The sequence below is a fragment of the Lethenteron reissneri genome, chromosome 46, assembly GCF_015708825.2.
Source record: "Lethenteron reissneri isolate LAM-NWPU_2019-01 chromosome 46, ASM1570882v1, whole genome shotgun sequence".
NCBI lineage: Eukaryota > Metazoa > Chordata > Hyperoartia > Petromyzontiformes > Petromyzontidae > Lethenteron > Lethenteron reissneri.
The window spans coordinates 8,569,172-8,580,929 of NC_083824.1; the positions used below are offsets into that span (position 1 = coordinate 8,569,172).

Below are 11,758 nucleotides of genomic sequence, written 5' to 3' on the forward strand. Positions count from 1 at the left end.
ATTTTTCCCTCGATGTTACTCGATGTCAGGAGTCAGAGTTATTTCCTGCTCGAGTGAGCACTGGGGGCCCTGTCCGTGTACCGTCGACTGCCCTGCCGAGCCAGCGGTTTCTCATTGCTATGTGACTTCCCTACAAAGTGGTACCTTTTTAATTTTATCGACCCCGGAGGGATGATGGACTGAATCAACTTCAGGCCCCCCACCCCACCCGACCCCAACCAGGATTTGAACTCGCAACATTCAACTCACGAGCTGTTTCCTTCCACCGGCTGAGCCACCCGGACAATTTTACGGATTTGCATCAAACATCAATAGAGATGCACGCTGGGAATTACCTTGAGAGATAGAGCGAGGAACTCGTGGATTAGAGGATATACGCAGCTTAGAGAGAGATCACATTTGACTGTTATTAGAAGTACAGCAAAATCGAATGTTGTACTGTACGTCTATGCCCCCCAGCATCCGTTCTCCCCCGCACTCTCTCAACCCGGACTGCCCAGCGTGGTGAAGTATGGTCAAATATCCATCAATGACCCACGTGGCCTGGGAATTCCCTCATCCAGCAGTGAATCGTTCTCTGATCCACGTCTTTCTCTCCGTGTTGCTCGTTGTAAATTCCAAGCGTGCACCTCCTCTCTGCTTCTTAGCACGCTGATCAGATTTGCCTCCGTTTTCTGACCCAGTGTCCACGTTTACTGGGCTTGAGAGTGTTGGTTTGTGGTTGATGCTTTCGTGTGTTAAGTGATGACCGCAAGATAGACCCCCTGAGTGATACCGAATTGTGGCTAAATATGTGATTAAGTGATCCGTGTGCCCATGTGACCTGTACACGGCCGGTCCTTCAGCCGACAAGGATTCTCAGCAGGATGATTGGAAACTCTGGTGCGTGCTTTTCAGAGATTCACGGAGTCGGATCCAACCAGAAGTTCTACGAAACGATCACAAAAGAAGGTAAGAACGACCGTGAGATGCGGCCACATGCACCGAGCATTGACACTCACCCGGTATGGCAATTACACGGCTGCCCTCTCTGCCCAGCAGTGGATTGACATATATTTTGGGTCTTTTGGTAAAGTCACGTGGATGGTTCAAATAATCTTCCTGATGACGATCGCTTGTGTTGTGATCGAAACGTCGTAGTTTTTTATTTATTTTCATCAGGATGACGATCGCTTGTGTTGTGATCGAAACGTCGTAGTTTTTTTAGTTATTTTCTTTGAACCTATCTATGAGACTCAAACAATATGAATTCCTGCAGTCACGAAAGCTTTAAGTCAAGACTCGCCGTTTTGCATGTGTGTTGAGCCTCTTTCACAGCGTACGTGGGCAACCGTGCTAATCGGTGGTGCCGTAAACATCTACATGGCGATGATAACTGCGCAGTGCTGGGTTTACGATGTTTGGCTGACGACGAAACTAAAACGGCAACTCACATTCGGCCACGCGCCCCCCCCCCCCAGAGTGTAAAGAACGTCTCCTGAGCGCAGGGTCACGTGGTGAGCCTGGGGGAGTCTGGGGGAGCCGGAGGGAACGGGAGGGAATGTGGGGCCCCAATGTTTGATTTGAGCAATTTGCGGAAGCCAAACGTGACCGCTCTGATTTACAATTAAAATAAAACGCGGCACGTAAATGAAAGCGTTTTCATTATAAAACAAATTAAACGGCGTTTTCAATCATTTTTTTGTTTCTTTGACGCTGTTGTTGAAAACAAATCTCATGCTGGTTGTCAACGGGGCCCCATCTCGGAACTTTGGCAACCGAGGGGGTGGGGGGGGGGGGGCAAGGCCCCCCCCCCACGCCCGTTGCGCCACTGGGAACGAGGGATAAGAAGGAAGTTTTGTGGAGAGATTTAAAAGCGCAGAGAAAGGGGCCGAGACAGAGTGAACTGGCGGAGCGAGCTTAGAAACCGCCGCTCTCTGTTTACCCCGATCTTTGCGGTCGTGTTTGCAGAAGTCTGCTCAACTATTAAAACAAAACTTCGTTTATCCACCGCGTCGATCTCAAAATCCTCACCGAGTTTTAGAAATAGTCTTTCAAACGATCGCAGCAGCAGCAGCAGCGGCAGTGTGCAGCAGTGTGCAGCAGCGTGCAGCAGTGTGCAGCGTGCAGCAGCGTGCAGCGTGCAGCGCGCAGCAGCAGCGGCGTCTTATCCATGAACCTGGTGATTGTGCGTCTCCTTGACAGCGCACCTGCAGGAGCAGCTCTACCAGACGTCCGAGGCGGCGTTCTCCCCCGCGCAGACCTGCGTGGCCACGGCCGGTACGAGCAGGCACGGCGTCTTCTGCTGCCTCTCCTGTCTCCGCGTGTGCTCGCTCTCTCCTCTCCCCCTCCTCTTTCTCCTCTCATCCTTTCTCTCTTCTCTCCTCCTTTTCTCTTTCCTCTCATCCTTTTTCTCTCTCTCCTCTTCCTCTCTCTCTCCCCTCTCCCCCTCCTCTCTCTCCTCCTCCTCCTCTCTCTCCTCTCATCCTTCCTCTCTCTCCTCTTCCTCTCTCTCTCACCTCTCATTGTTTTTACGATCAGTGGAAACAAGAAGATTCTCGGTGTATTCGGCACTTTGCTTCGTTCATCATTTCTTAATTTAAAAAAATTATTTAAAATTTTAAAACTTGGCTTTATATAACCCCCCCCCCCTCTAGCTCACTCTCTCGCTCACGCTCTCGCTCGCTCTCTCGCTCGCTCTCTCGCTCGCTCTCTCGCTCGCTCTCTCGCTCGCTCGCTCTCTCTCTCTTGCTCTCTCTCGTTCTGCACGCAGCCCTCCTCTCTCTCTCTCTTCCCTCTCCTCTTCTCTCTCTCCTCTCATCCTTTCTCTCTCTCCTCATCCCCTCTCTCCTATCCTCATCCTCTCTCTCCTCTCCCAGCGTTCTCCTCTGTCTTGTAAAGTTGTAAATGTTTTGAGTTTACTCTCCAACACAACGGTGTGCTGAAGCAATCATTAATTGGCCCTTTTTATTTACTTAACAAAACTTAATAATTGTCTGCGTCGGGTGCTGGTGAGTTCACGACACATTTATATTTGCGCGATCTACCCCCAATAAAAAACTTTAATTGATTTTTTTCAGTCGTTTTTTGTGGTGGCTCCATGCTCCACTTTTAGGGGCCTGCAAAATCCACTTCCGGTCTTTTAACGCTCTTCACTTAAATGTCTTGAGGTTACTCTCCAAGACAACAACAGTATAAAGATGGTGAATTATTATTCTCGAAAATAATAATAAAACTTGACTCTACCCTTACCGGTACGAGAACGGTGTTCAGATGTTCAAACATCAAATAGACACGACCGCTCAAGCCAAGCTGCTGTTCATGCTTTGATGTCAGCACTGCCTTTGTGCAAGTTTGCCTTTTGGCGTTCTCTGGTCTAACACCGGTGAGACAGGGCCATATAAAGGAGTATGTCTCTGGTGTAGGACAATGGGTTTCAAGGATAATGCATTCATTATTATAATTATCATCAGAGCCATGTTTGTTTGAAAGTTTTATCACAAGCACGTGCGGTTAATGCAGACTTTGTGTCTTGCTATAGGTGTCTATTTGGTGTTTGTACATCTTAAAGGGTAAAAGCCTGGTCTTTGTTCAATAACAGCGGGGGGGGGGGGGGGGCGAGGTGCTGTGATACAATTGCTCACGTTTGATTCCCGTGACACTTTTTATAAAATCGGCTGTGTCGGGTGGCGGAGGGTTTTACGGCTCACTGACTTTGTGCGCGATGACCTCACCCAAGCAGGAACTAATCAACGAATCGCTTTGGGTGTTCTTTAAACGAGAGACTGGAATGCAATCACGGTGGTGGCGGTGGTCTTCATCGGTCATTTTATTTTTCATGAACAAGACGACCTCTCGTGGGATCTACGCAGGGTTTTCCCACGAGGCCAGGTCTGGCGTTGGCCCGTCATCGCTGGCTGCGTGCAGCACATTCGGTGTTAATTCTAGATTTGAAGCTTTCGTGACTGCAAGGATTCATACTCTTAGGTTTTTTTGGTAAAGTCACGTAGGTAAAAAAATAATAATAAAAGATAAATAATAAAAATAATAGAAGAAATAATAGAAATAAAATAATAAATCACGACGTTTCGGAGGCAACACAAGCTTCCGTCTTCATACAGCAATCGTGCTGTGACGGTTCCACCTGAAGACGGAAGCTTGTGTTGCCTCTGAAACGTCGTGATTTATTAATTTATTTCTATTATTTCTTCTATTATTTTTATTATTTATCTTTTATTATTTATTTTTTTCCTACGTGACTTTACCGAAAAAAACCTAAGAGTACATTCGGTGTTGCTTCTGCAGTGCACTTCATTCGAGAGAGGCGGTGGGGCCCACTTACTCGGGTGCGGTGTCAGAGAACCTGAGCCGGCACTGCCGAGGTTCCGGCTTGTGAACTGGGGGCAGCCGGCCCATCGTCAAAATTTCGGTGGGGTCTCAAGTGCGGTGAATTGTGTGGTCTCAGCCAAGATTACCAAACGATTGCAACTGCCACCCGTTTTTAAAATGTAGTTTTGCACTTATTTTCGCCAAAATTCCAGCTAAATATTCGTTCCATTGTCACGTGACAAAACGATTCTCTGTAGCAGGGCACGTGTCCAGCAAGCTGTGCTCAATTCTCAGCCACGGGTATTGTTTAGTCGGGTGACTGTCAGGTCCACGCTTCGCGATTTCGCTTTGTTGCGCCCATTCTTTTTTGGAACGCATCCTCCACCGCGCAAAGCGAGGGACACCCGCAATGTAATCGTCCCTCACTTGTAAGCGGCAGCTAAATCACACACCTCAAAGTAGAGTCTGTTCTCCTACAACGCCCCGTGTTTTCATAACGCGAATTGGCTATAGCGCGATGATGAATGTATTAGGGAACGCATTTTTTTTTTATGCGGAATACGAATTGGATGTAACGCGATCGAGCGTACGGCCGCCTCGCCGTAGCGTCGCACGAGGCGTTGGGATGCTGCTGGATGCTTCCCGGCCTTTATCCAGCGTGCGTGCGTGCGTGTGTGCGCTTCTCACGCCTTATCCAGGACTGCGCCCTCACCCCATATTGCATGCTATGTCTCACAACGCGATGTTTCCGTTATGCGGTGTCCTTCAGGAACGCAACTCCTGCCGCGTCGAAGGAGAACAGACTGCGGCTGGTAATCCGTATTACGGTCCGTCGCTCCGGCGATTTGTAATCTGGCTTGCGCTCTGCCCAAAACTTCGGCTGCCAGACGGCTGCAGCGGAGCCCCGGAGGTGACGGCCAAGGCGCTGAAGGACGGGGAGTTGAACGCCGCCGCCGACGACAAGACCAACGGGGGCACCGTCCTCGCCGCTGACGGGCAGGTGCGATGCTCTTCCTCCTCCTCCTCGGAGAGAGAGTGAGACAGAGTGAGACAGAGTGAGAGAGTGAGAGAGAGAGAGTGGGGGTGAGAGAGTGAGAGAGAGGGGGTGAGAGAGAAAGTGAGAGAGAGGGGGTGAGAGAGTGAGAGAGAGAGTGGGGGTGAGAGAGTGAGAGAGAGGGGGTGAGAGAGAAAGTGAGAGTGAGGGGGTGAGAGAGTGAGAGAGAGGGGGTGAGAGAGAGAGTTAGAGAGAGTGGGGGTGAGAGAGTGAGAGAGTGGTGGTGAGAGAGTGAGAGAGGCGGTGAGAGAGTGGGGGTGAGAGAGTGAGAGAGAGGCGGTGAGAGAGCGAGAGAGATAGCACGTGATAGAGGCAGACTTTTTAAACAACTTTTTAGTGCCGCCAGCAGCAACATCACTGTAGGCGATTCCGATACGAAATACCGGCAAACAAATAACAAACACGAAAAATCTACGCGCTGTGGCGCTAAGCTGTGAGTCGCTCGTAGGTGGTGATCGCGACGCCGATGGGAAGCGCGCAAGTGCACGTGATGCGACTGCTGTTGATGATAACAAATGTTCTGGTCCTGCTGTTGCTGATGATGATGCCATGGATGATGATGATGCTGCTGCCGATGAAGATACCAGTGCCGATGATAATGGTTCTACTTACTGTAGCTCATGCTGCTGTTGATACTGTGTCCACTACTGATGATGACTATGGCTATCCCGATGATGATGTGTTGATCATTAATGATGACGATGACTGCGACAACGTCGTGATGATGTTTGATAATTGGCCGATGATTGCGCTGCTGCCACTGCCGCTGCTGCTGCCGCTGCCGCCGCTGCCGCCGCTACCGCCACTGCCGCCGCTGATGATGATGATGCTGCTGCTCCTGCTGCTGCTGCTGCTGATGATGCTGCTGCTCCTGCTGCTGCTGCTGATGATGATGATGATGCTGCCGCCGCTGCCGCCGCCGCTGCCTCCGCCGCTGCCGCCGCTGCCGCCGCTGCCGCCGCTGCTGCTGCTGACTTAGGCGATGATGCCAGTGACAATCACAGTGGCCGTGTCCCAGCAGCCGGCGGCTTCGGAGGTGGGCACCCTGAGTCGTCGCAAGGCGGACGGGGCGCTGGGCGCAGAGGAGGAGGAGGAGGAGGACTCCGAGATTCCCATGAGCCTCAAGTGGCCGACCACGTGGAGGAAGCGTCTCTCCTATCTCCTGCTGCTACCCATCGTGCTGCCCCTCTGGGCCACGCTGCCCGACGTCCGCAAGCCGGTGGGGGAGCGCGTGCGGTGCGGGGGAGCGGCGGTGGAGCAGTTAGCGCCGCGCTGCGCTACGAACCCGGCGGGCCGGGTTCGATTCCTCGCTCGCGGCCAACGCCGGCGACGATTATCTCAAACGATCTCGGGCCTCCCCTAGGTCGACTCAGCCTCTAATGAGTACCTGGTGCGGTGTGCAAACATCGCCACTGGGGAGACAAAGGCGGTCGGGCGTGGTGCTGGCCACCCACCCCCTCGTGTGCCGTTCCGGGCCTTCATAGGTGCTCGCTTACAGCACTTGCCCCTCTAGTCTGTTAAGGCTATATGGGGATCTTTGCCTTGTTGTGCATGCCTGTCGAGCGATGTCCTTCGTTGCAAGGCCCGCGGGCCACTGGTGGCCCCTGGTGGCCTTTAGTGCGGCCCCCTGATGATACTCAACAGATGTGAAAACACTCCCCCATCATCATCGTGCTGCTGTCAAACCCCCAATGGTTTCGCACTGATGATGTCTCATCGGCGAAAGTGGCCCCCCACTATAAAATTCGTGATGAACGCTGCTGTAGAGTCTTGTGGGGAGCGGTGGCGCAGTGCTCAGCAGGCCGCGCTACAAACCCGGCAAGCCGAGTTCGATTCCAGCTCACGACCAATAACAGTGGCAAATATTTTAACCATTCCTGGGCCTCCCCTAGGTCGACTCAGCCTCAAATGAGTACCTGGTGCGATGATTATTATTTCCCTTCTACGTGGCTTTACCGAAAGAACCAAGAATATAAACACCATGAGATTTGTTTTCAACAACAAGTGTAAAGGAATACAGACTTGTGTAGCGATGTTATTAGTAAAATAGGAGCCACGATATACAGAGTGCTTCAAACAAATGTGAACTCTTCCAAGAATTTGCAACAAAAAAAACGCAATAAATGTGCCTCCGAGCTCTGGAGACCACCTGGAGATGATTCCAGGCAATGTGTTGACAATGATGGCGAACAAGTGGAGGCTCTTTAACTTTTTGAAGCTATTAACATTACATTTGCTATAATGCTACAACAGTGTATTATCCGTTCTTTTCCCATTAAAAACGATAGTCCCACGTAAGTGCTAACATGTTTTTGAAGCACCCTGAAAAAAGCCTCGATGCGAGACAAATCGAATATTGAGGCTCCACCTGACCGATTGCCGCACCGCCTGAGCTGATGACACTGGTCAACAAAAAAAACACATTTTTTTCTGGCCTGGACTTTTGCAGCTGTTTTAGACTAATTTCAGGGTGCTGATTCCAAATCTGATCTCAGATTTGCTCTATCGCATCATTTTTATGCTATCGGCATACCCCATTTTTCATTGATTTTACCCGAAATTAACTCTGTCACTTATGATTGCAAGTTGTTGCGAGTCCGTGACTGCTTTAGTGTTAAAATATGCTGCTGTATTTTTAGGATAGTGTGTTTATAATATAATTTTATGTAGATATCCACATTTATTTAATATTTTCTTCTGCAGTTTTTATTGAAAATCCAATATTTGATATCTCAAAAACCTGATGTGATAGACACAAACTGATGCCAGATTTGGAATCAGCACCCCAAAATTACCTTGAAACCGTTGGAATACCTTATGCCAGAAAAAGTGTGTTGACCAGTGTAATTTCGTCGCTAGACCACTGAGAGGAGTGGGCTGGTCGTGGCGGTGGTGGCGGTGGTGGTGTTTGTGTTGTTGTTATTGTTGTTGTTGTTGCGTAGTGTTTATTATCCCGCGCGGACAGCGAGGTGTTGCGACCGCGGCGTCTCCCCCCCGTGTGCGATGCAGGAGGCCAAAAAGTTCTTCATCATCGCCTTCTTCGGATCCATCCTCTGGATCGCCATGTTCTCCTACCTGATGGTGTGGTGGGCCCACCAGGTGAGCAACACGTGACGTCGCAGGCAGCGTGACGCACTGTGCAACACTCCGCTGACGGACGTGCGGTCGTGCGTCTATTCATTTAACTAATTCCCCCTCCATTGGAATAAACTGCCACTCCACATCAAACACGCAACTTCACTAACACCATCTTTAGTGCCTCCCTTAAGACTCGTTTTGTCAATAGCACATCCCTCTACTACTTCCTATTCTCGTCCTTAAAACCGTCACCATCCTTCCCCCTTCTTAACCTCATCCCCCTTCCTGCCCACACGTTCCTGTCTCCAACACTCAAACCGCATCCCTTTCCCCCACAATCAGCCAATAACCAACGTACATTTTTTACTACAGTGATCCCTCGTTTATCGCGGTTATTGGGGACCGGAACCCCTCGCGATGGGTGAAAATCCGCGAAGTAGGATTGGCCCCCTAGGAATTTCCGTATATGTGTGTGTGGGTACCAGAATGTTTAAAATATGTATATTTATACTTTATATATATATTTTACTTAAATCTATTTAATTATTAAACCTTAATATTATACATTCACTCTCTCTCTCATACGATACGTATTATGGTGTTCTACACTCACCAATGACAGTAGTATCTTGAGACTTGACTCCAGTAATGACGACGATGACAATGACGATGACAATGACGACGATGACAGACCTGTGCAGTTCGATGAATTTGATGATGAATGATGATGATGGTGTTACTGCACAGGTATAATGAGGCCTTTAAATCAGTTCGAAAAATCCGCGATGCATTCAGGCCGCGAAACTTGAACCGCGAAGTGGCGAGGGATTACTGTACTCTTAGTTTTTTCAGTAAAGTCACGTAGGTAAAAAAATGGAATTTAAACTAATACAAATAAAATGATTAAAATCACGACGTTTCGGAGGCAACACAAGTCTCCGTCATCAGGTGGGACCGTCACAGCCAGATTTGCTGTATCAAGTGATAGCGCTTTTGTCAAAATCCTCGATAGGATGACATTTATTTTATTTCTCTGTCCGTGCATTCTTCACTTCGCTCCCTTGCATTACATTTTACCTTACGGGGTGGAGGCATAGCTCAGGTGTCCGCGACACTCAAGTGGCACTGCTGAGGTCCTCAGGTTAAATCCGGACCTCAGCCACCTGCTATTCAACCGAGTTCTCAAGTGTAGTTGTGTATGAATGTTGAACTTCTTTCACACCGTACGTTGCCACAACCCTGCTAATTGGAGGTGTGCGGATGGCCACGCTGCTGAAATTAACTTCAACCAGCCATTGGTGCTGTCGACAACCCTGCCCCCTGTTCAATTTCAAGCTGAAGAGTTGAGATTTGTCCCTGCCTCTGACTGACTCCCCCCCCCCGGGGTTTTTTTTCACTCCATACATTAAATATGCCCACTCCTTCTCTACAGTGGGCACTTAGTCTTGAGATGAAGTCGAATGTGATCATCATCATCACAGTCCATGGGCAGATAGCCCCGTAGGTGTCCCCTGCACATTTCGTCATCTGTTTCCACTTTCCTCTCTGCCTTGTGCCAATACGCTCAGGCAAGCCATTCTCTATGATGCCTTTCTTCTATTTCTGGTGAACGTAGTTGGCCTCTGTTGTCCATCCTCCATGTGTACAAATAGTGACAGGTCTAATTTGAGAAGCTGTGTTAAACCCACATCGTATTGTTTTGCCCTGGTGCTGCACTGCTTTAGCCAGGGCTGTCTGGGTCAGCGAGCCAGCACACCACATCCAGTATATACCTCGCGCTATCGATGTGGTGGTTACTGGTCACATGCCGCCTGCTCCAGTCTGTACCAGTGACCAGGCAAATTTTCAGTGAGAAATTAATTCCTAGATAGATGTAAATTATTCGCGTAAGGAATCGATATTTTAAAAATGTTAAATATATAAATTGTATTAAATTGGTTCACGTGATCGCTGCAGCCACTAGAGGCCGCTACATTCACCACAATGACATTTTTTTTGTATATTTTCGAATCACATACGAGACCCTGAATGGTAACAATTTATCACATCATCAGGGAAGCCATTCCTTCGAGACTTAGCCCGTTGGGTTCGTTCATTGATTAATGATCTGTGCCAAATGTAATGCAAATGGAGTGGAGGTGTCAGGTACTTTATTTATGATTAATTGCTCGTTTTAAAGGGGCTAAATATTAATTTAAGCACCTTTTATATATAAAAAACTAAATAAATGAAATGTAGGTTTTCTAGCCGTTGTGAATTTTGAGGTGTTCTGAATTCACAAATGTCTGATTCGCACAAACCCACGACAATTACAACCACGGTATTAATCATATAATGTATATATAATAAAAATAAATCTTATGGCAGGACCCCGAGGTCCCAAATAAACTACATTTTGGCGACTCCGTCCCACCGCGCACATAAACGCCGCGACCCGCCTGGCACGGATCATTCTGTTGTCGTGTTGTCCTCGCGGCGCTTGAACAAATGCGCAGAAGAAACAAAACTTGTAAACTTTCATTAGCACATCGTGTAGAGCTTGTCGAGAGGAATAGATTACCGTATCGTTCGCCTTCAACAGAAATAAAATTACATCGCAACACAGTTCATGCGAGAGCTGGGAGCTTCTGCCATGAGGTTCATTTGCAGTTTGCAGTTTGGCTTAGAGGTCAGGGGTCAGAACCCAGCACTGCTGACATCCTGGGTTTGAATCTGAGTTTCCACTGCTATTGCGTGTGTCTCTAACCTTCTGTCTCCCCATGTCTCCCCGTGTATCCCCACGCCTCCCGGTTTCTCTCTGCATCTATCCATGTCTCCCTGTGTCTCCCCATATCTCTCCCTCCTTGTGTATCACCGTGTTTCCACACGTCTCTCCACGTTTCTGCACTCCGCGTGTCTCATGTCCCCAAATGTCTTCCCACGTCTCCCCCCCCGCCCCTACCCATGTCTCGTTGTGTCTACCCACGTCGCCACCCCCACCCCCTTGCTACTGTGACCAGGTCGGTGAGACAATCGGCATCACGGAGGAGATCATGGGACTCACGATCCTGGCTGCCGGGACGTCCATCCCTGACCTCATCACCAGCGTGATCGTCGCTCGCAAGGGCCTGGGGGACATGGCAGTGTCCAGCTCGGTCGGCAGCAACATCTTCGACATCACTGTCGGGTGAGGCCAATCACCATCATCATCGTCATTACCATCATCATCGTCATCGTCGTCGTCAACACCACCATCATCGTCATCGCCATTACAATCATCATCATCGTCATCGTCGTCGTCACCACCATCATCGTCGTCGTCATTACCATCATTACCAT

The 11,758-nt window shown here is 49.2% G+C and overlaps 1 protein-coding gene across 3 annotated transcripts in view; it reads left to right on the top strand.

Annotated features, from left to right (window-relative positions):
- LOC133354038 (sodium/potassium/calcium exchanger 2-like) overlaps nucleotides 1-11,758 on the top strand; it is a 72,498-nt gene that overhangs the window by 44,309 nt on the left and 16,431 nt on the right. For 2 of the 3 annotated variants that reach the window (XM_061570585.1, XM_061570584.1), the window contains 6 exons: nucleotides 898-951; nucleotides 2,185-2,259; nucleotides 5,196-5,308; nucleotides 6,381-6,581; nucleotides 8,372-8,461; nucleotides 11,440-11,606. In XM_061570585.1, the coding sequence (XP_061426569.1) occupies nucleotides 898-951; nucleotides 2,185-2,259; nucleotides 5,196-5,308; nucleotides 6,381-6,581; nucleotides 8,372-8,461; nucleotides 11,440-11,606 (700 nt within the window). The remainder of the gene's footprint in view (nucleotides 1-897; nucleotides 952-2,184; nucleotides 2,260-5,195; nucleotides 5,309-6,380; nucleotides 6,582-8,371; nucleotides 8,462-11,439; nucleotides 11,607-11,758) is intronic. The other variant, XM_061570586.1, reaches the window with a different exon arrangement.